Raw genomic sequence first — 23826 nt, forward strand, 5'->3', positions numbered from 1 at the left:
ACAAGACTTAGACTAGTGCCTGGCACATAGCCAACTGTTCGCTTTTCTTATGACTATTCCTATTGAACACCTGTATATAGTAGTGTAGTGTATAAAGCACTACACCAGGTACCCAGGATGTGAGAGTTATTGAGAGTTCCTATTTTTAGAGGGTTTCATTTCAACTCTACTTGAAGAAACAAAAGAATTTTATTTTATTTTTTGCACTGGCCAAATGGTAGAGAAGTCCACAAGGTAACATATAATTGCTAAGTAAATATTAGAAAAGGATTTCCTATGAAAATTCTGAGAAAGTAGTATAGAGGTTTGAGGTTGTGGTGGGGAAAAAAAACCCCTCAGGTTTTTGGATTTTTTTTTCCAAGTGAAGTATAAGTTTTCTGAACATAAAAACTGAATTCTTTTTCCCTTCCTCTTTTTTTTGCCTCCTTAAATAACTCTTGTCTTTAATTTTCCCAAGTAGATTCTACTGGGAATCAGGCTAAGAAAATGGTTTTATAATACAAAACTGGCATACCTCATAAACTGAAAGCCATTTCTGTCTATTATATTCATTCTATTATACTAAAACTAAGAAGAAAAACAGAACATTCATGTAAAACAAAAAAATTTAAAAATAAAAAACTATAGAGCAACTGTAAGAAAACAACATGTTTAAATACTGCCTGAGTCATGAAAAGTGTAAATTTAGTTAAATTCTACAGTTATTTAATAATCAGTTTACAAGTACTACACATTTGGTATTAAATTATATTATGGCCTAAGAGGTGAAAATTAGGGTTAAAATTAAAACATAAATAATGAATTTAGGGTGTTAGAAAGAAAATTCTGAAAAAACAAAACAAAAGCATAATTTTTAAAAGGACATACTTAACCCAGACCATTCATCATCGATATAGGGTTGATTACGGCTAACATCCCACTGATAATCAGAAGTGGTAGAATGAGAAACTGGCTCAGCAGTAGACCCTTAAATGAAAACGAATGCAATAAAATTAAAAATGGAATTTTCTAATGATGTTTCATAACAATAGTTCTATACTTTGCACACGGAGTCTAAATTATTTATTTCCCCTAAAAGGAAAAATGCAGACATTAGAAGAGTTAAGGAAAAGTAGAGTTGAGGGTAATTTCAGATTAAGCGTGATAATCACTTGACTGAATTCACTGATCAGAACTATATTTTGTCCTTAGTACCAATCCATTAGTGTTTGTCATTTATAATACAGATTTGAAACTGATTATCTACAAATTTCAAGAAGTTGAAAAAAAGTCATTTTATTTTTGTTCTTAATGAAAAATAGTAAAGCACAAAAGAAATCCTGAAGGTTTCAGGATATGCCTATAACCTGAGACCCTTGAAAGAGAGCTAGAAAATGTCTGAGTTTTCTGAAACCTTCTGCCTAAGAAAAAGTTAAAAAAACATGATTATCTAGAGAGGTGAGACAGAGGGAAGCTGGTGGTTTAGAGGCCAAGTTAAGTTCAGGTGCACTTAGAGAGAAGAGACTATTATCTTCTAAGTTTCTTCTGTTTTCTTTTTTGGGGAGGAGGCAGGGGTGAGAATGGGGTCACACAGTCTTTAGAATCTGATGAAAACTGTGATGGACTATATCATCTAGAACTTACATAAAATTTTGCATATAATTTTGGTGGCACAGAAATTCATGGGTGCCAGGTCTAAAACCTCTGTTCTTTAGCTATTAATTCATTTTAGAATGTGAACATAAAGCAGGGATTCTCCATGTGGGATACATACACCCCAGACCTTCTGAATCAGAATTTCCACATGTATTAGAATCCTTGGGAGACTCTGATACTCACTCTGGACTCAGGGCCACTGATATAAAGAAATGGTTAAAAAAATCTGTTAGTGTAAAACACTTATATGCAATCAAGTCCTCTTATAAAAGTCCTTCCTAGCTTACACATTTTCACCTGGTTGTAGATGATCTTAACAGCCGTCCACTAATATAATGGCTTGATACATACTCAAAATAGTTATGTATTTTTAATATAAATTTTAACAAGTAGAATAACCCTATAAATTCACATATAATCAGCATATTAGCTGCTTATAAGCACCACAACAACACTACTGCTATTTCTTTAGCAGCCCATGCTGCTTTCTCTTTCTCTGAATATAAGAAGAGAACAGTATCTGTGTTGTACCGAGTCACCAAATAAAAGAGGCAATTAATTTCTATCTCTGGAACTGAAATGTAGTCTATGAGAGCAGGGGTTGGCAAACGACACATAGGCCAAATGCAAACACTCTCTTTTTGTATGACCTATGAGTCAAGATCACTTTTTATATTTACAAATGATTTAAAAAATCCAGAGAATAGGATTTCAAAACCAGATACAGTTATCTATGTATCCTCTCTGGCTGCCTTCTGGCTACAATGTCAGAATTACATAGTTCCACAGAGACAGTATGACCCACAAAGCCTAAAATATTTATTATTGTGCCCTTTACAGAAAAAGTCTGCTGACCTATAATTCTAGGGACTCCAGACGCTGTGGAGCTACATAATTAGTACAGTGGGTCCATGGATTCCAACGTGAAAAAAATGTTGTCAACAACACCTCCCACGTTTATGTAATATTTGTTAAGTAGATATGACTTCTATGTGATTAATAAAAGGCATATCCATTTTTAATGCTGAATTCATAATAGTTTATTAGTAATAATGTATTTTCTAAATCAACAGATACTCTTAAGTTATTATGTGATGGTCTACATAACCGAAAAGGATTAGTTGTAAACTCATGATAATGGGGGCAAATAGAAAGGAAACAGCAAACTGCAAGTAGAAGTATGGTAGAAATATGTGAGTAACAGAAAAGTATCATGAGCCTGAAGGGAAGGCCTTCTATTTGCATTTGTCTGCCTGCCAAGGAACTTTCAGTTATGTTAGGCCACAGAATCTTCTATCTTCACTACAGAAAGGAACCAAGCTACTGACAGATAAGAATTTAGGTCTTCCTTTCTCCCCTTTTATTAATGCCTCTGCTACTTTATATATCTATTATTTATGTTGATAGCAGTACTTGACTCGATTATTTTTCAAATAGCGAGAGCTAAAAAGAATTGAAACAGAAATTCTTTTGTTAACTAAATGAAAGACTGTTTTCACATACCAGAAACAGCAGAGTTAAGTGTGAGAGATGCAAAAGAAGCAGAATTCTGTTCAGAGGTATTCATTCCCCTATCCACACTAGACCAAGCAGCTGTTAAAATAAAGAACGTCACTTGGAACCTTCAATTTGCAAAAGAAAAGTTGAAAGATATGTACAGGCTTAAACTATGATAATAATATTTAAAGATAACCTTAGAGATTAGGACAATACAGCAATAGCTACTATTTATTGAATGTCTAATATAGGCCAAACTTTTCATACCAGTGCCTCTAATCCGTAGGGTAACCCTGCTAAGGCTCAATTTCAGAGTACTTAAGTGACTAGCTGACAGCCAGAAAACAGCTGGGCCTTGACTGGAACTTAAGTTTATCTTCAAAACCTTTCTCCACTTTAACAAGCTACCTTATTATTTACCATCATTCTGCTACTACTTTGGGACAGGCACTGAACTTGGTTCTTGACCTTCATTATAGCCAATCCTCATAACTACTGAAACTAGGAAATTCACACAGGTTAAAGAACTAGCCTGATTTCCACAGAAGTTAGTATGTGGGAAAATAGGGACTCATGCCAAATAGGTCTGTTTCAACTAGTCCACACTCATTCTACTATACTTACTATTTCCTCAACATTTTCAAGATATTTCTTACTTGTAAATGAGTATTTTAAAGAACATATACATCCATGAGACCAGTCACACCAGTCTCTTCTTAGTGATTTACTACAAATCCAGTTTAATATAGTTCTTTCAATTTCAACAAAGGTCCTAATCCACCTAGACAGGAACTCTAACCTGCTGCTTAATTTTATCTGCAGCAAACATTAAGCAAGTACCATCTAATTTATGTCCTAACTATAAAAATGCTACATAGTTTTTATAAGTAAATTGCAAATATCTGAAAAGGCCATAGTTTTTAACATTACTCCATAAAATTTGACTATCTTTTGTTAAATATGAAAAGATGCTTTACAGCATTTATGCTTTCTTCATTATTGAAAATGAGGCTTTCTTCTTCTTCCAAGCCAATTTTGATATTTCTACACAATTTCTTGACATTGTATGGAAGAATGAGCTTAAAAATAATTATCAGTAAATGCTACTAACTGCATTCTCGGGGACAAGAGTCAACAGGAGTTTCTAGGCTTAAAAATGATGGGAAAAGCAAATAACATTGGAAGAAAGTTTTTTTCTACTTAAACACTAAACACTCTGTAGTGTCTATTGCTCTTTCAAATAAAAGAAATAAAACAAAAGTATCTGCAACAAGCACAACAGAAAAAAGTGTATGTTTAATGTATGGAGTTACAACTTGATTAAAAAAAAAAACAACAAACAATAACAGGCCATTAGACAAATGGGCAAAGAACATAGACAATTCATAACATAGCAATGATCAAGAAAGTCGTGAAAAATACTCAACCTCATTAGTGATTTAAAAAGTTAACCAGAACACTTTATGTATTTTTTTGTTTATCAAGTTAGAAAAGATGTATAAATACCAATCTTGGTCAGCACATGATAATTGGCCCTCATACTGATGCTGACTGTATAAATTAGAACTACTCTCTTAGAAAATATCTTGACAATGTGTCACAGAGCACCGTATGTTTATACTCCCTTTAACCCAATAACCTCACTCCAAATAAGCCAAAAACAAATATATTCAATGCAATGTCATTTACAATGTTTTTTTAAAAAATTATCTTTATAATATAGGAATAGTTGAATAATTTATATGCTATGTTTATACAATATATCATAGGGTCTTCAAATAAAAATACTTACAAAGAGGAAAATGTTTATGTTACAAGTGGGGACATAAAAATGCATATCCAAATTGTATTATGTAAAAAAAACAAAACAAAAAAAAAACCAAAAACAAAAACAAAAAACAACTGTACACAGAAAAAAAATAAAAGGTCATTAAAGATTTATAAAAAACAGTGAAAAAAAAACAGTGGTTGTCATTGGGTGATGTGGTAACAGTGGCTTTTTCCTTCTCTTTTTGTAGTTTTCCATATTAAACATGGATTTCTTTTCCATCACACACACACACACACACACACACCCCGGAATTAAGTTGCTTTTAATTTGATTGCTTTCAACAAGAATAAGCTTTCTCAACTACTGGTCTGTATTTTTAAAATTGAGGGGGGAAATTAATTATAAATAGTCATTTTGCGGACTGCAAAACAGCATCAAAGTAGATGCTGTAAACCGCTTTCATTATTTTTAATTAAACTCAGTAGAACTGTTGAAATTAATCAAAAAACCTACTCACATGTTACATTTATAACATCACTAAAAATACACAATTATACCCCTTAGCTACACTGATAATCAGATGTGATAAGTGTGAGAGCACTAAGAGGAAGTATTACATGCTATTATTGACTTTTTTAGTTTCCCCTTTGCTCTCCGTGAAGGTTAAGATGAATTAATTATTACTATTATTTCTGTATAGCTTCACTCATTTTTCTACTTTTTCTTTTTGCATTCCTTGAAAATTCAAAATGTACCAGAAATAAACAACTGTAAGTGAACTTAAAATTTTCTAACACTTCTTACCAATGCCAGAAAATATCGAACGGTCACTCCAACTCCTTCCCCAGTCTTTTCCATTTGCATTAGCATCTCCAGTGTCTTGACCCCAGGCAGATGGCTCACTTTTCCTCTTGCCTGCGGAAGCAGGGGACACGGAGTTCCACTTCTCCTCACCTGCACTGATCTGTGAGGAGAGTTTGACAGACTTTTCATTCCAGCCTCCTCCGTTTACAGTGAGGTTTTCGTTCAATCCTGAAGAAACTTAAAGAAAAGAAAAGAAGATTAAAAACCGATACATGACTCCTTATTCTAAAACTGGGATATTTTCAAATTTCTATGACTGCTTGGCTTATACTTATCACTCATTTTCCCCCCTACTGTCCTGTCCTCTAAACAGCCTGAGCTTTAAAGATAAAAATGAAAACTCTTCAAAGTGACATGACCATCATGGATGACTTTTAATTTAAAAACTAAGGGTAGGCTTGAACTTTATATGTTAATGATGTTTTCAACAGCAGAATGACTTGCTCAAAGAAAGTACAACAGAGCAAACAGGAAAACAACACATATTCTGCTATATTCAGAATACTCACCCACTAAAAATATGAACACTTCTCTTTAGTTATATGTTCTTTTTTACACACACACACACACACGCACACACACATAATGTATAATAAGGCAGTGATTCTAAAACCTGGCTGCACATTAAAATCAACTGAAAAATTTCTTGAAAATAGACACTAGAGCCTCAGCCCAGACTAATTAGAATCAGAATCTCTAGGAATGCCTCACTGGCTTGTCAGTAGATCATGTGACTCTTAAATCTTGGGGTTGTGAGTTCAAGACCCACATTGGGCATAGCGATTACTTAAGAAAATAAAAATCAAATCAAATCAGAATATTTGTATGCAGGTATATGTACATATGTGTGTATGCTGTTTTTCTAAGCTTCCTAGACAACTGTAAAGTGTAGCCAGGATTAAGAACCATGGGAATGAAGGAAGCTGACAAGGTGAAAACAAACCTGAAACAAGAAAGTGCTTTTTCATTTCTCAATTTATATTTTACAACAACACTTTTAGTTTCTAGGTAAGGTATACCACTCTACTTAATTCAATCTTTACCATAAACGAGTAAATAAAGTATTTTCTAATTGTGAAGCACAGTACAACTTTAGATTGCAGTCCATTTATTGTAAAATATTTGATTTTGCTAAGGAATCAATTTAAATGATTATAGGTATTAAGGATTTTTCCCTAATAAACAGGGGTAAAGTCTTTTATCCCATATATGCCTATATTAAAACCAAGTCCTCCCCAACCCCAAATTTTTTTTTTCTGTATTGGCTTACACAATGCAAGCTAGAATAAAAATTGCGTATAAACTATTACTAAAAAAATGTTTTTACATATGGGGAGAGGGAGAAACAACTAGAACATACCAAAGACTGTTAGAAGTGGGAATGATTTTTCTTTTTATCCATTTTCCAAAATCTCTGGATTGTGATTATGTTACTTTAGTAATTAAAAATCATTTCTAAGTCTTTTTTTTTCCTTCTGTATCATTCATGTGAGGAAAGAGACATGTATGTAAGTTTCTATTTTGATGGGCCTTCAATTTAAGTTACATGTAATTTCTCTCACCCTGAAGTGTAGAATCTCCTTTTCCAGACTTAAAGTTGCTAACTTGAACATTTAGATGAGAATCACCTGGTTGAAATAGAAATAAAATTTATTTAATACTAAATAGGCCACACTATGCACATTAAATTAGGAGTTAACAAACACATTAATTTTTACTTGTTAATTTTAATAACTTGCTTCTTCAAGTACTAAATTCTTACACTGGAAAAGAGTCAGTTTTACAACATATCTAACATGTCCTTAAGGAATTGAGTTCTATAGTTACCCTATTCTTAGTCAACTAAAATGGCAACATAGGACCTGGAAAACTGTTCAAGTATACATAGAGTCTGCTGTTCTGTAAGGCTTATCAAGATTCTTTTAAGTAGGAACTGGAGAACTGGGGCTCTGTAATTGGATTCAACTTTGCCACCTCTCAACAATACCAGCTGCCTTTTCAATAATCCTGGAAGCAAACACATCCAACTTAAGAACACTGCCAGTATTTGGGACCAGGACTTAGGAAATACAGCAAGAGGTACGACGTTACAAACAAAGATACCATTTCTCTGACACTAAAAAGCATAATGATTACAATGTATCAAAAAACCAGCATGACAAAGGATTGTGCTAGCAAGGAAGGCATGCACCAAGACAGTGAAAGAGGGCCACCAACAGAAAGAAGCACTAAAGCATGGCTAATATGTAACGATGAAAATGCATAAATAGAAGCCACTGCTATACCAAAGCAATAAATTCTGGCAAGTCATCAAGCAAAAAAAGTAAAAGATAACAAGGCTAAGAAAGTGGTCTGGAGACAAATGCAGGGTAGGCAATTAATAAAAAGGAGGAAGAAAAGTCCATGTGCAAGTTGAACAGTACCCTGACTGATGTCTCCAGGGTAAAAGTGATGGCAATGTAAAGAGCTACTAAGAAGCCATCAGTATTGGATAGTGTGAGCACTTTAAATACATGGGAAGAACATTAGCTCAACAACCTCTGAAGTTCCAGTCTAGTTTATCAAACACCTATGGCATTCTCAAAAAGTCAGGGTGATAAGAAGTCCAGATAGAGCCTGCACTATCCAGAACATGCTTGTTTCATATTGGAATGAAAGCACTCAACATGCAGAACGGTGACAAATAATTTTATTTAGTAAATGTCTCATCCACTATAAGAAATGGAGATGTAAGAGAGTTGGGGCAAAGCAATGCACACAAGAAAAAAAGGCAACATCATTTTCTCATGTGACTCAAGGCAGAAAGGCAATTTTAATTTAGCAGGCCATTCATTAGGCAGTAGTAAGTAACAAGTAACACTGCTGGTTTTCAGGTAAACCAATACGTGGTCCACAGTGCTCTCACGAAGAAGGGTATATCAGCACAATCATGTAAGCAGTTCAAAATAGCCAAATTTTGACGTAATCATATTTTGTACATCTGATTAAAAGGAGCTGGATTTGATGTATGACTCTTATGTTCCACTAATATACCTTTATTCTTCTTGGAACCAACAGGAAATGATGCAGTTGTAAGTTGCTCGGTGGTAACTGTGATGGTATTTTCTATCCCAGGGATAGTTGAATCCAATGAACCAGAATCAGTCTGCACCTTATCACGTTTACGCTGCTGTCGTTTCTCTCTGTGACTAATTTTAGTTTCCCAGGCTCCTGACATAGCCCCAGAAAAAAAAGTGTTATTCAGTAAAGGGGAAGACAAAAAAAGCTGTAGTTTTGAGGAGGGAAATGGGGCGGGGCACATAAAATATCATGATAAATTTAGAGAGTAAACTAAAAGCCAAGAGTATTGATTATATTAATTTATCCTAAGAATTTATTCTAATTCCAGTATGTTGTTTTAGGCAGCTAACTGCCATTATTATTTATTCTGGTCATTTTTATCAACTCTGTCATCTATGAATTAGGAAAAATAATAGGTAGGTCATCTTGTATATCTTTTATCCTGCTGGAGAGAACTGAAAGTGTTATAAATAGTTACTAATAAATGGGTTTACTTGGCGATGACAATAAAGGGCTTCCTCAAGAATTTTGTACACAGCCTTCTAGGGATAGTATATTTATAATAAACAAGAAGGAAAAAGTCCAAACCATATTTCTAAGAAACAAAGACAAAACAATTGCTCAAAATATTGAGCTAGACCTTAAATTTCAAGGTGGTTCCCTTCAGGAAAAACACTATTAGATCCTTAAATAATTTAGATTTTTTAAAAAAGTGTTTTCTAACAAGGTCACAGATCTACACAGTAAAATCTGTAATTATTAAAAGAAAAGCTAGATACAAGATCAAGCGACACAAATGCAGCTTTTATATAATGCACCATGGTAAAAAAGGATTTAAAATTTCACTATAGTCCTTTCACTTGCTCAAGTACCTTCATCAACTTCCTTTCCATCATGGCGTGAACTGTTTTGCACTGCTTTAGCATCTGATTTTGATTTCTTCTTATTTTTCTTTGACTGAAAGTAAAATAGAATGTTACTTAATATTTCATTATGTTTTTGAAAAGGTAGGAGTCAGTAAAATACATAATGAAATGTATGATGCTGACAACCAAAAAATTTAATGTTTGATTAAAAACCTTAACATTAAATGGCAATAATAATATGAGGTCACCATGTATTGAGTGGGTTACTCTGTGCTAAGTACTTTACACTCATTTTCTTCTTTATTCCCTAAAAAAAAAAAAAAAAACAAAAAACCCACTAGAGAAGGTATTATTCCCATTTTAGAGATGAGGAAACAGAGACTTAGAGCTGTTAAAAAATATTAAACAGGCTGTCTGGGGTCACATTAAGAGTTAGTAAATGGTAGAGTCAAATTAGGAAATAGGTCTATCTGGCTCCAAAGTCTGTGCCCTTAGAAACATGCTACCCTAACATATCATAAAACAAGGTACTATAATATAATGGGTTCAGAACAATAAAATAAAAATCTACTGCTAATGTTCAAAAATAAAATGATGCACTGATTATTGGTGTTCGGATTTTATAAAACACTTGTTGGAATCCCTATGGTATAACAAATTAGCGAGTCAACTATACAAAGCAGGCAATATTTTGTCAGTTTCAGAGCAATGTGAAAATACCTAGGATTTGCATATGGTAGATATTTAATAATTCATTAAAGAAAAAAAATACCTACACGCATGCAAGATATGGATATTCTGAAATAGCCTACCAATTCCCTTCTGCTAATATTTTCTCCTTTCAAAAGTTCATTAAAACTTTATAAAGCCATGATTTCTATACTTAGATTAGTGCTTCCTGAAGAGTATTAACATTCATAAAATAGTGATTTTATTATTTATTTATTTATTCATTCATTCATTCATTCATTCATTCAACTATTTATTGAGATTGGCTACATATGTATTCTTCTACACTATCTCTAAGTTTACCACCAAAAAAATTATATCTTGATAATTAAGTCTTTTTTTATGAGTAAAGCAGTAAATGCTAGTTTGAATAAGCAATAAACGACAGCTCTGAAGAGTGATTAAAAAATTCTTTGACAACAGGAGTATGTAAGAAACAATTCAAAAACAATTTTTTTTTTATATTCCCCACAGTTGACTTGTACTTGTTTCTTTGCATGTTCTCATCAACACATATCATGTTTCATGTACTGCTTTATTACATCTACCACGCCAGGCTCACATTCACTTTACAAAAATTGAGATATCATCTACATACCATAGTATTTACCCTCTTTAAATTCAGTAGTTTTTGTATTCAAGGTTATTCAATAGTTGTACAACTATCACCATTATCTAATTCCAGAATGCTTTCATCATCACCAAAGAGAAACGTGGTTCCTATTATCAGTCATTCCTCACCACCTTTCTCCCAGTGGCGTCCACCACCAATCTACTTTCTGTATGTCTGTCTCTCATAACCACTCTCAAGTAAAGATAATACACTGAGCACTTTTCAATTACAGCCTAGCGTAGGGGTCAGCAAACTTTTTCAATAAAGGACTAAATAGTAAATATTTTAGGCTATGCAAAGCATATATAGTTCTACACGTAGCAATTAATTGTACAACTCTGCTGCTATAGCATAGAAGTAGCTATGTGCAATATATAATTGAATGGGTATGACTTGTGTACCCACAACATTTTATTTACAAAAACAGGCACCTGGCTGGATTTCGGGAGCCAGAGTTTGCCAACCCCTGGTCTAGAACAGCACTGTCCAAAACAGAAATATAATACAAGCCATGTTTGTAACTTAAAACTTCCTAGCACACAGGTTAGAAAGTTAAAAGAAATAAGTAACATTAATTTTAATAATATATGTAAAACCAACAAGTCCAAAATACTATTCCAAAATGTAATTAATATAAAAAACTATTAAGAAGATAGTATGAGAAAGAGTGCTAAGTAGCCATGCAAGTAGCTGCTACATTGAATAGTACAGACCTATAGAAACTAACTAAAGTACCCCCTTTTTACAGATAAGAGAATTGAGACCATAAAAAGATTATATAAATTGCCTGAGATCACAGGGTTATTAAGTGGTAAAACTGGAACTAAAATTCAGTTCTGACCCTAGATCCTGCCTTCACAAATACTCTGCTATGCTGTCTCTCTATATTGAACTCTAAATACAAACTTAATCATGTATTAGCTATGTGAGATTTTAGGCCAAGTAGTTCTAAACCCTCTTTCCCAACTGCCTTATGCGACAAAAATTCCTAACCTCACATAAGGTTCTTTTAAGGATTAAATAAGATATGAAAGCAGACTGCTAACTATGAAGCAGTATACATAAATAAGACTTTTTCAAGGAGAGAGCAACTATGATAAAAGGATAGAAATTATATTCACACTGAAATACTGCCATTTGTCTCTAAAGTGAAATCTGCAGAAAAATAAAGACAACTATCTTGGTTTTAGGCTAGGTATTGTTTGATTTTTAGTTACCTTTAAAAGTCACTAATCAAAAAAATCACGCTTACTCAGATGAGACTTAAGAACGTATTATAAAAAGCGTTAAAATAAATATGCATACATGCTACTATTTGCCCAAGCCATCCTACTGAGATAAAACACCTTACTACAGTTAACACTTTTGAAGAAAACTGCAAATACAAAGTCCTGGCTCCCTTGTTAAACACAGTTCTTTCCCCCCATTTTTTGTCAGACTACCATGGAGCTGGCCTTAGCCTTTCTTGATTGGGCAGCATGCAAGAAAAATTTATTAAATATCTACAATATGCAAGACATACACTCCAAAATGTTTATTTGTATATTCTGGAAGGCTATTACACATATCCTACTACAATAATGTATTTTAAGATTTTATTTATTTACTCATGAGAGACAAAGGCAGAGGGAGAAGCAGGCTTCACACAAAGGGCCTGATGCAGGACTTGATCTCCGACTCCAGGATCATGCCCTGAGCTGAAGGCAGATGCACAACCACTTAGCTACCCAAGTGCCCAAAACCTAACTATTTTTAGTGGAAGCAGTATAACTGAATATGCTTCATTACTTTTTAATAATCTTCTAAATTCATGCATTTTAATACTTTAATATTTTTAATATTAAAAACTATCATACCTGACAAAGGTACTGAGATCCATTTAAATTAAGGCCATGTTTACTATAAAACATGACAGTAATTTTTCCACCTTATCTTCTAAGTCTAAGTATGCAAAGGTTTTTGTGGATATGCAGTCAACATACAGTTGTTGTGTATGGAGTACATACATCAGTGGATATGTACTCAACACCAATATTTCCTGCAATTGAATCTGATGGTTTTACTTTATTTTGGCATTTTTAACACATGGATTCACTAAAAAGACTTAAAAAAATTTTTTTTTTTAAACTGGTTGTATTGGGGCGCCTGAGTGGCTCAGTCTGGTTAAGCAAGTGCCATTGGCTCAGGTCATGATCCTAGAGTCCTGGGATTGAGACTGGCTTCCTGCTCAGTGAGGAGTCTCCTTCTCCCTCTGCCACTCACCCTGCTTGTGCGCGCTCTCTCTCTCTCGCTCTCTCAAATAAATAAAATCTTAAAAATCTCCTCCATTAAAAAAAATAAAAAACTGGTTGTATTGCTATCACTTTTTAAAAATTTTTTATTTATTTTTTAATTTATGATAGCCACACACGAGAGAGAGAGAGAGAGAGAGGGAGAGGCAGAGACACAGGCAGAGGGAGAAGCAGGCTCCATGCACCGGGAGCCCGACATGGGACTCGATCCCGGGTCTCCAGGATCGCGCCCTGGGCCAAAGACAGGCGCTAAACTGCTGCGCCACCCAGGGATCCCTGTATTGCTATCGTTTATATGGATCTTTCTAATTAACCCAGTCAAGTCTCAAAATAACTCTATGAGGCAGATGTTATTATTTCCACCTTACAGATGAGAAAGGGGAGGCACTGAGTGATCAACTAACCAACCCCAAGATCACATAATTATTACATGCCAGAGCTGGGATTTGATAAGCATGCTCCAGAACCTTTCTGTTAGAAAACTACTCCAAAGCTATTAAATTATGCAGATATGAGAATTTTCACAACAAATAATTTTTAATAACAAAACACACAATGATGTAAACTTCTCAGAATATATTTTTTTTCTCAGAATATACTCTTGATTGTATGAGTTTCTTAAAAAAAAAAAAATCAGCTACCTTGTGACACATCTGTTAAAGTTTCCTTAACACCGAAGGGACAGATTAGTAAGCACAAATTTTTCCCAAAAAGATCTGCTAAGTAGACAATCACTTGTTATTGTAAAAAAGATCAACACATTTAAAATGCTTGAATTTTAGTAAAAGAAAAATGTGTGGTTCATTTTTTAAGTTGGTCAACTTTATAAAAGTATTTTGAGAAATATAGTCAATGAATCTCTTCTTTGTACAATAAAAGATGATGACTTCCACTTTGCCCTTACTATAACTTAAAGGCCTTGTTTTCCAATTTGTAGTCTGGCTTTATACCTTTTTTGCCATCATTGATTTATAGAAATAATGTAGTAAATGAATTTCATGCATGGTACTATCTCTATAATTCTATTTCCCTACTCCCCAAATTTTATTTTTTTTTAAATTTCATTCCAGTTCACACAGGCCCTTCATCAGTGGTTTTTATTTACTTTTTCCACACTAAAAAATTTAAATTAAGTGATCTATTCTTGAGAATCTACCTTTGTAGGTATTTTTTTAATCTTTAGTAGTTCACAAAAATAGTTCTTATGCGTTTCATTACTGAAATAGAATATACCAAGTTCTCCAATGTCAGAATAATCTGTACATTTTTCCAATTTGAATTTTGCTCTGCTACTGATTTACTCAATTCATCAGCAATGTTTTTATGCTGTACCCAACAGTAAATACTGATAAAGAATGTGTTCTGGTTGATTGTCATATTGTTTTTTTGCGAATTCTATTCATGGCAGAAAAGAAAAAGTGTTTTTCCCCCACGTATGTTTTTCCTCCTGTAAGTAACAAACCTAGAGAATGCCTTCTAAGCATTCATAATTATATTTAGTTAAATTCTGTCTTATTGGGTACTGCATAAATAATCATCTTCACATTCTGAATGCTTAGATATCCTGCTGATTTAGACAGTTTCAGAATATTATTAGCTAAAATCTCAAGGCACAGTATAAATGGGCAAGGTTTTCTACCAGAAGTAGAAATATATTTCTATTTCAAAACTCTTCCTTGATGATTGGAATTTTTTGTGACCAATTTCTCACCAGGTATGATTAAATGATCTTAACCTTATGATATGGTTGACAAAGGTCTTGGTAGGCATAGCAATGCCCATTCAATTTTTCTAACTGTTTATTTGCATTCTTATCATCCACAATTTGCAGCTTCTTAGCAGCCTGTTCACTAAAGGTTAGTCTAGTTTAAACTGGGTAACACAATCAAGTAACTCATGGAGTTGAGCACACATCAAATGCAATCTGTCAAAATATGTTAAGAGAAAAGAACAAATGAGAGTAGTCTTTTCATTACCACTTCCCATTCTTCTCAGGATCTGGCCCATGTAGTGTCTTACTACCCTCTAATATTCCAAATGAGGATGCCAATGACTAGCCATACACTAATATGGATAAAGCTTAATTTCTTTTAATAAAAAATGAAGTATAAATACAAAGCCAATATTTTCCTCCTTCACATCCCAATGGGTATCTTCTTGTGTACTCCAGTGTGGAGACAACAGTCTTAAAAAAGCACATGCTTCTAGTTCTAGGACTACAAGTAATATGCATTCAAATTCACAGAACTTAAAATATCAAAACCTTATAAACTGGCTATTAAAAAAAGACACAAAAATGACTTCCACAGATTAGCTCATCTTTTACCTTTGACTTTTTAAGATTTTATTTATTCATGAGAGACACACAGAGAGAGAGGCAGAGACACAGGCAGAGGCAGAAGCAGGCTCCATGCAGGGAGCCCAACGTGGGATTCAATTGCGGGTCTCCAGGATCACACCCTGGGCTGAAGGCAGTGCTAAATCGCCGAGCCACCCAGGCTGCCCTACCTTTGACTTCTTAACATGAATGAATATTTCTAATATTACACAATACCCAGAAATAAGTGATATCACTTATTAGAGCAACAAAGGTATATAGTAGCAGCAAAAGTAAATCTACTGAAATGGCTAACTGCTTTTTTGGCAGATCTTGCTATTTTAAGAAATTGCAAAGTATATATATATATATATATATATATATATATATATATATATATATAGCAGAGCATAGCTAAATTCATGCTGAAAAGATCAACTTAGGGAGTATAACTTAATATTTGTATACAGTCATAAACTAACATTAAGAGAGACACTACAAATTTTAAGGGAAAGAATACTTTATTTTGCAATTAGTTATTTATACCAAGGTAAGCAGTCAGATTCTAAGTGTAATCCTTACTCAATTTCTTAATTCTCTATTCTGGGAAATACTGGTCCTTAAAATTTTGGCAAACTGACATATCTAATATTTAAAGCCCTATAATTATCTAAAGCCACTGTGGGTAATGTCAGGATTGGTAAAGGAAATAAAGCCTGGAAAAGAGGAATGCTGAGTATTTCCTAAAGGTTAGATGCAGATACTGTGATGCTTTTGTGTGCAGACAAGTGGCTAGTATGTAAGATTTTCCACTAACTCATGGCAAAAACTCTTGTTTTCTGAGATTTTTGTTCTTTCTCTTTCCATTGTGTCAAAATTCCTTTTTTTCTGGTAATGATGACAGTGGTGGTTTTAAAAATGTATGTACCTAACAAAATTAAAAGCTGTTAGTCAAATTTGTTTTGAAAACTTGAAACAACCGTGACTTGAAAAATCTAAAACTACTGCATTAGGATCAATTTCATCCACTTTGTGCCTAAACAAATACGGCAAATCCCTATACTGCTGCACATTTAGTACTATTTATTTTTCTCACTTGTCTCAAACATGTAAACAAGCTCAGCGTGGTTAAATGGCAAAGGATAGATGGTCCAAAGAGCATATTACTTACATTTATCTATACCAGCAGTTCCTAATCTTAGTAACTTGGTGACACAATGTAAGGATGAGATTTAATTATAAAAAGTGTCACAAATCTGTTTAAAAGGAAAGTTGCAATTGATGTTCCCCCTTTTCTGGGGCAGGTGGTGGTGGTGGTGATGGCTAGTGTTCATGTAATTTAAACTAGAGCCAAGACTAGTCAACTCACTACCATTCTGATGCATTTTCCTGAATGCAAGGAAGCAGCAGGATTGCAGGTGCAGGAAAGTGCCCACGACTTGCACTTGACCTCTTTCTCCTTACCCTGTTGAGGTATATTTTTGTTCACAGCTCTTAGCACAACCTGACATGAGAGAATATATTTGCTTGTTTTTAGTTCTCCACCCGCCCCCGTTTTATCTACTATATTCCTAGTGCCTAGAATAGTGCACCCTGCAGACAGAAGATATTCAATTAATAGTTGGTTAATCAATCAAAGAGCCTAAAAGTAGACTACATTACATATGGCCTTGTCTGTCCAACTCTCACTGTCCCCAAAATAAAACCCCTGGGCTATTATATTTGTGTACTCGATCCATCATCCAAACCATCCATATTTAAAGTATTTAAATATGTTTAGTGTGAGCACATGAATTATGGTACACCATGTAAGTAGCATGGCTATCAACCCAGAATCTTAAAAATTTACAAGAAACCTTTCTTAAGAACTTCTTAAATCTAGTCCTGAACTCTTTTCCCAGATATGGTTCTTGTATTTCCAACAGCCTAATAAATTAATTCCACTTGGAGACCCCATTTTTACCTCAATCTTAGTGTTTTAAAACCAAATTCATTATTTCACTGAATTTCCATCCCCTCTTGCCTCATAGAACTACAGCATCATGGAAAAATGATGGGCTAGTGTAGAAGTCTTGGTTCTGGTCTCACTCCTGTTGGTTGTCAGGAGTTTAGACAGAAAATTCTAGGCGCAGAAATGAGGTTTCTCTGGTAAGATACTCCCTCCTTTATAGAAAATACTGTATTTACCTTAAAGAAATTGAAAAGTAATTCCTTAGATAGGAACCCAAGAATCATGAAGCTACAGATTTTGGGCGTAAGGAGCCCAAAAGGTCAAGAGTCCAAGACCTACACAATTAGACTGAAAGCATTCCAGATAATGAAACACTTGAAGGAATCCAAAAACACTACTTTAGGAGTTTAAAACAGGGTTTCAGCAAAAAAATAAGTCAGGCAGTAAATATTTTAAGCCTCTGTTGCAACCATTCAACTTTGCTGTTTTGTTACAAAAGCAGCCAAAGACAGTAAGTAAGTAAATAAGTGTGGCTGCCTTACAATACATTTTTAAAAATAGGCAGAGAACTAGACATGTTAAAAGGGTCATGGTTTGCCAATCCCTGGTTTTAAATTAGTTTCTAAGATGTATTTTAGAAGGTAAACCATAAATGTATGTAAGCTCACTGGCGTGCAGGTGTTCTCTGTTTTCCTAAGAGCTGCTATACCTTACACTTGCTTAAAACCTATAAGTTTAATAAGTTTGTGTTTGGTCTTCTAAACACTGATTCCTCCTAGAGTAGTGGTTCTAAAACTGCTTGATTCATAGGATACTCTTAAAACTGACTGAGGATGTCAAAGAGCCTTTGTTTACATGGGTTATACCTACTGATATCTACCATATTATAAATTTAAACAAAGATATTATTTAGATATATATTAACTTCTTTCAAAATAATAAGACTAATTACATATTGTATAATTGCACCTACATTAAAAAAATTACACCTATATAAATATTTTCCACAACAACAACAAAAAAAACACTTTGGTGAGAACAGTGCTATGCTTTACGTTTTGCAAATATCTTTATTGTCTGGCTTCATAAAAGACAGCTGAGTTCGCGTACCTGCTTTTGCATTTAATTTTATTGCGTGATACATTATTTGAAGCATATGAAGGAAATCTGGCTACATACACATACATATGTAACAGGAAAAAGGAGGACTGTCTTAATAATTTTCCAAATAACTGCATCATTCTTTAATATTACACCAAAGATTAGTGATTAACAGGGACTGGGGCTAGGGGAAAAGGGGAATATGGGGCATGACTGGTAATGGGCACAAGAATTCTTTTTGGAAAGAGGAAACGTTCAAACACACTGTGGTAAGAGCCGTACAACTCTGCAGGTACACTAAAATCATACACTTCAACAAAGTAAAATTTTATAGTATATCTTAAAGCTGTTTAACAAAACAAAAGACAGAAAACCAATGTGTGTGTCCTTAGGGAGGGTAGGGGTAGGAAAAGAGACCTGAATCACAGGCAGGGCCTTTAGGTTATGATTAAGATTGTGGAAGAAGAGGGGCACCCGAGTGGCTCTGGTAGTTAAGTGTCTGCCTTCAGCTCAGGTCATTATCCCAGAGTCTGGGATCAAGGGTCTTGGGATCCAGGCTCGTGTTAGGTTCCCTGCTCAGCAGCGAATATGCTTCTCTCTGCTCCTCCCTCCTACTTGTGCTCTCTTTCTCAAATAAATAAATAAAATCTTAAAACACACACACACACACAGATTGTGGAGCAAGAGCAATGGGAAGTCTTGAAGGGTTTTAAGAGAAGAAGGAAAAAAATATTACGCCAAAATTTGTCAAGTGGGAGTTTCTTAAAAACTGTTGCAATGTGGAATCTGTATTGGTGAAGTTTCCCATACTCTATTGGTCTATCTTGCACCTTGAATGAATCTTTTACACTTGCCTGATTTTGTAACATGCAAGCATTGCTCATTTGGAAAATACTGGTTCAGTGAGTTACACACATCTTCTACAATGTTAAAATATTCCACTGTATAAAGTATTTTTAAAAATCATGTTTGGTTGGCGCTCCCTTCGGCCCAGGGCGTGACCCTGGAGACCCGGGATCGAGTCCCAGGTCGGGCTCCCTGCATGGAGCCTGCTTCTCCCTCTGCCTGTGTCTCTGCCTCTCTCTCTCTCTCTCTGTCTCTCATGAATAAATAAATAAAAATCTTTAAAAAATAAAAATCATGTTTTTAATATCCTAACTGATCTCATCAGAAATTCTTTAAGCACTGGGATGCTGTCAAACTCATGGTGACAGATACAAATTTTCCAAATTTCTAATGTTCACTTGGAAATATATCATTGTATCATTTGCAACAAATACTGTTATTCTCCTTGAAGTGACAGGATCACCTTGTTTTTAAGAAAACAAATACCCTAAGTCTAAATAACCACAGCCTATCAGCTCTTCTTTCAAGTTAAGATGGAGCAACATGAAATAAATGGCTAGTCCAGACTGTAACTCAATTGTACAGGTGTTTTTCCTCAAGACAACCACTCTTCTTCAGTATACAGCATGCTGTATGTATACTTCCCATTTCATCATACAAAATAATTAAAAAGCATGTGTTTAAAGGTCAAGATTTAATTAAACCAATAATGATCATTTTTGCAACCTTATTAAGGACACTCTTAAGTGAAATTGGCTTTTTTCTTCTTTTTTAACTGCGAGTGGATTGCAATAAAGATTACAGCTACTAGTAATTTGTAGTAGTTACTATAGTAAACTGTCATGATTTGTGCTACAAGCCAGCAGTTTTACCTGCTATTGCTCTTGTACCATTCACGCATATATCAACACAGTGAAAAAGGCAAATAATGTCTCAATTATTATGAAAACAGTTTTGTCTTCCAGGACTCAGCAAAAGGTCCCCTGGACTCCTTCTCAGGGGTCCACAAACTACACTTTAAGAGAAATGCTGCCGCAGCAAAATTAAGGGATCATTATTTACTAGCTATGTGATCTTGGGCAATCCATTAAACTCTTTTTAATGAGATTGGTTTAAAAAAATGATAATATTCCCCTCCGTCCCCAACCAAGAGTTATTTATCAGTGTTAAGAGATGTGAAAATATTTGTATTATATAGCATCAAAAAAAGTAGGAGCGTATTAATACTTACAATGAGTGATATTAGTATTTTAGCAGGACACCACTGCATCCTGAAAACCTGGTGACCAAATTTCATATATTTTTGTTTCTGTTGTTTCTCTTACAACCTTTGCACTTCATCTTAATTCAGACTCTCATAAATCACTGATACAAGCCTGATTTGCTTTCATAAGTGTTGTTGCTAGCTGTATCTATTTTTATCATACTCCCACCTGACCCTGACCGGTCAAACTCATTTAGGGTTGGCTTTCCATTGAGTATGTCTGAATACGTTCTTTTGTTTTAGCTGAATAATGTCTGATTGTGTTCATTTGTTTCTTTCACCTGCCAGAACTGGCCTCCTCACTTCTAGTTACTGAAATACCATCCTCATCCTTAGAAGTCCAATTAAGTCAATCTTTTCTGGCCACCCAAACAGGACAATCTTACTTCTCTGAATAATTGGCACTCAATTGTTACCAGTTATCTTCTCTTGTGCTTGCATTTCCTTAACTAGACTGCAACCTCTCTGAGGGTTAGGTACATCTTCCATTCTCCTCTGCATCTACTAGCACAATGCATTAAGCCTAGCTAATGGTCCTATGTATACTCCACCAGAAACCAGTACCAATGAAGCACTGACCTTCAGAGCCAAATAAAGACCTAGAAAACTATGGTAAGTTTAACTTGCTTTACAGGCCCAAGATCTAGAATTCCTGTCATATATGGTTCTTAGACAATGTCTGTCTTCATAAGGTTTATTCAAGTGACAAAGCAAGGATTCAACATTACAGCTTAGAGTGTAATTATTCCATAGGCAAAGTGTACTTCTCAAAGTGCCCAAGATATAGCTCTGAGAGGAAAACAAATGTACAATAATGTATATGAAAGTTCTTAAGAAGATCTATGGTAAGCATCTTTACAATAAAAGCACTAAAAAGTCTTTAAAAACACATATTTAAAACACACAAAAACACACACAGTGCAAGAGCATAAAAAATTAATTGAAATGAGGTCTCTTGGATGGAACCAAGTTAAAAAAGCATAAATCCAAGATGCAGATGGCAAAAAGAAACACTAGCTGTGAGTTGCAGCATTTACTATTTTGCCAAAAGTCAAATCAAATAGGCAGCAAACCAAAGGCAGAAGCTCCGTCCTGAAAAAGCAACAGCAACTGAAAGGAGGAGGTACCATCAAGTTAACAAGTACATGGGCTTTGGCATCAGAATGAGCTGGATTCAAATCCTACCTCAGAAACTATGAAACGAATGAAATCACAAAATCCCTCTATGTCTCAGAGCCCTTATCTGTACAATGGGGCTCTTACTGTCTGTCTGGTAGAGTTTATAAAAGGATCAGAGATCATTCAGAGCAGTAAAAAGCACAGACTTTGAAGTCAGATGGGTCTGGGTTACAAGTGACTACTTTCAATAGGTTTGATTAACTTTTGCCTCAGATTTTTTTTTTTTAAGACTTTTTATTTCTATTTATTAGAAACACACACAGAGAGAGAGAGAGAGAGACAGACAGACAGACACAGGCAGAGGGAGAAGCAGGCTCCATGCAGGGAGCCCGACGTAGGACTCCATCCCAGGTCTCCAGGATCACGCCCTGGGCTGAAGGTGGCGCTAAACTGCTGAGTCACCACAGCTGCCCCAGATTTCTTATTTGTAAGATAGGTATAATACCACCTCCTCAGTGCCCTGGTAGAGCATACATAGAGTAACGTATAGATATTCTGTGAAGTCTTAAAAGTACACCCAGTAAGTACCCAATAACTTGTCTCTACTAGACATACATAAATATATTCATACATATACACATACCTCACCTTGCAACGTGCCTGCCATGTTACAGATATTTAACAAATGTCAATTATTATCATTAATTCCTATCAAAAATTTCAGAATGATTATAAACTCAACTGTGGTTTTATAGCGTAATATACCCAATCTACATATGATTCATCAATCAGAGATGAATGGTAGTTCATCGGTTATTCCAGCTATGAATTCTTCAAGACAATTCAGCAAGTGGAAGCAAGAATAAACATAAAATGCTCACTACTACACAGAAAGCCCAGAAACAAGGAAACTTTATATTTTTTATTTTTTTCATTTTTATTTATTTATTTATTTATTTATTTATTTATTTATTTATTTATTTACGATAGTCACACAGAGAGAGAGAGAGAGAGAGGCAGAGACACAGGCAGAGGGAGAAGCAGGCTCCATGCACCGGGAGCCCTGATGCGGGATTCGATCCCGGGTCTCCAGGATCGCGCCCTGGGCCAAAGGCAGGCGCCAAACCGCTGTGCCACCCAGGGATCCCACAAGGAAACTTTAGATGGAAGAAGTATATATCCATATTAGACATATAAGATATGCATTCTGTAAATTCGCAATCCCGAAATCATATGCTTATTTGCTGATACAAATCATTTACTATTTTATTTTTCTGCTAAAGGCAAAATAAAGGCATAAATTTAACTCTTTTCTATAATTACCCTTCATTTTAAGCCATCCTACCTGGAGCTATCTTGGCCCTAGACCAATTTTACTGGGCTACAGAGGGAGAATTATCTTGCCAATTCTTCAAAGACATTTTGAAATTGTAAGCATGGGATGCCTGGGTGGCTCAGCGGTTTACTGCCTGCCTTTGACCCAGGGCATGATCCTGGAGTCCCAGGATCGGGTCCCATATCAGGCTCTCCACAAGGAGCCTGCTTCTCCCTCTGCCTCTCTCTCTCTCTCTCTCTGTGTCTCTCATAAATAAATAAATACAATCTTTAAAAATAATAAAATTGCAAGCATTAAGAAACTGCAGCAACCATTTCTTACTAGTATTCTGTAGGACTGCAACTGTTGTATTCCAGTTACTGGAAAACACTTACCTATCTCTGGTTATCTTTTGTTTTGTCTGTCTTTCTTGAAAAGGAGTTATGCATGCGTAGGGTTTTAAAAAGGGGAGGGGGGGCGGGGCACAAGTATTCAATGTACCAAAAGACTTAAATGAAAAGTCTTTCTCCTATAGCAGGACAACCCACTGTTAACAGTTTTTTACATTTTGCCTACTTACAAACTAA

General features: G+C 34.8%; 1 protein-coding gene across 6 annotated transcripts in view; it reads right to left on the minus strand.

The window, feature by feature from the left end:
- The window catches only part of MTDH (metadherin), a 56645-nt gene that overhangs the window by 20277 nt on the left and 12542 nt on the right, over positions 1–23826 (minus strand). Inside the window, exons 3-8 of one of the 6 annotated variants that reach the window (XM_077876156.1) lie at positions 9700–9784; positions 8801–8977; positions 7330–7395; positions 5708–5944; positions 3139–3228; positions 868–966 (exon numbers count right to left, since the gene is read on the minus strand). In XM_077876156.1, coding sequence (XP_077732282.1) covers positions 868–966; positions 3139–3228; positions 5708–5944; positions 7330–7395; positions 8801–8977; positions 9700–9784 — 754 coding nt within the window. The remainder of the gene's footprint in view (positions 1–867; positions 967–3138; positions 3229–5707; positions 5945–7329; positions 7396–8800; positions 8978–9699; positions 9785–23826) is intronic. The other 5 variants (XM_077876157.1, XM_077876158.1, XM_077876159.1 and 2 more) reach the window with 5 other exon arrangements.

The sequence above is a fragment of the Canis aureus genome, chromosome 28 (genome assembly GCF_053574225.1).
Source record: "Canis aureus isolate CA01 chromosome 28, VMU_Caureus_v.1.0, whole genome shotgun sequence".
Taxonomy (NCBI): Eukaryota; Metazoa; Chordata; class Mammalia; order Carnivora; family Canidae; genus Canis; species Canis aureus.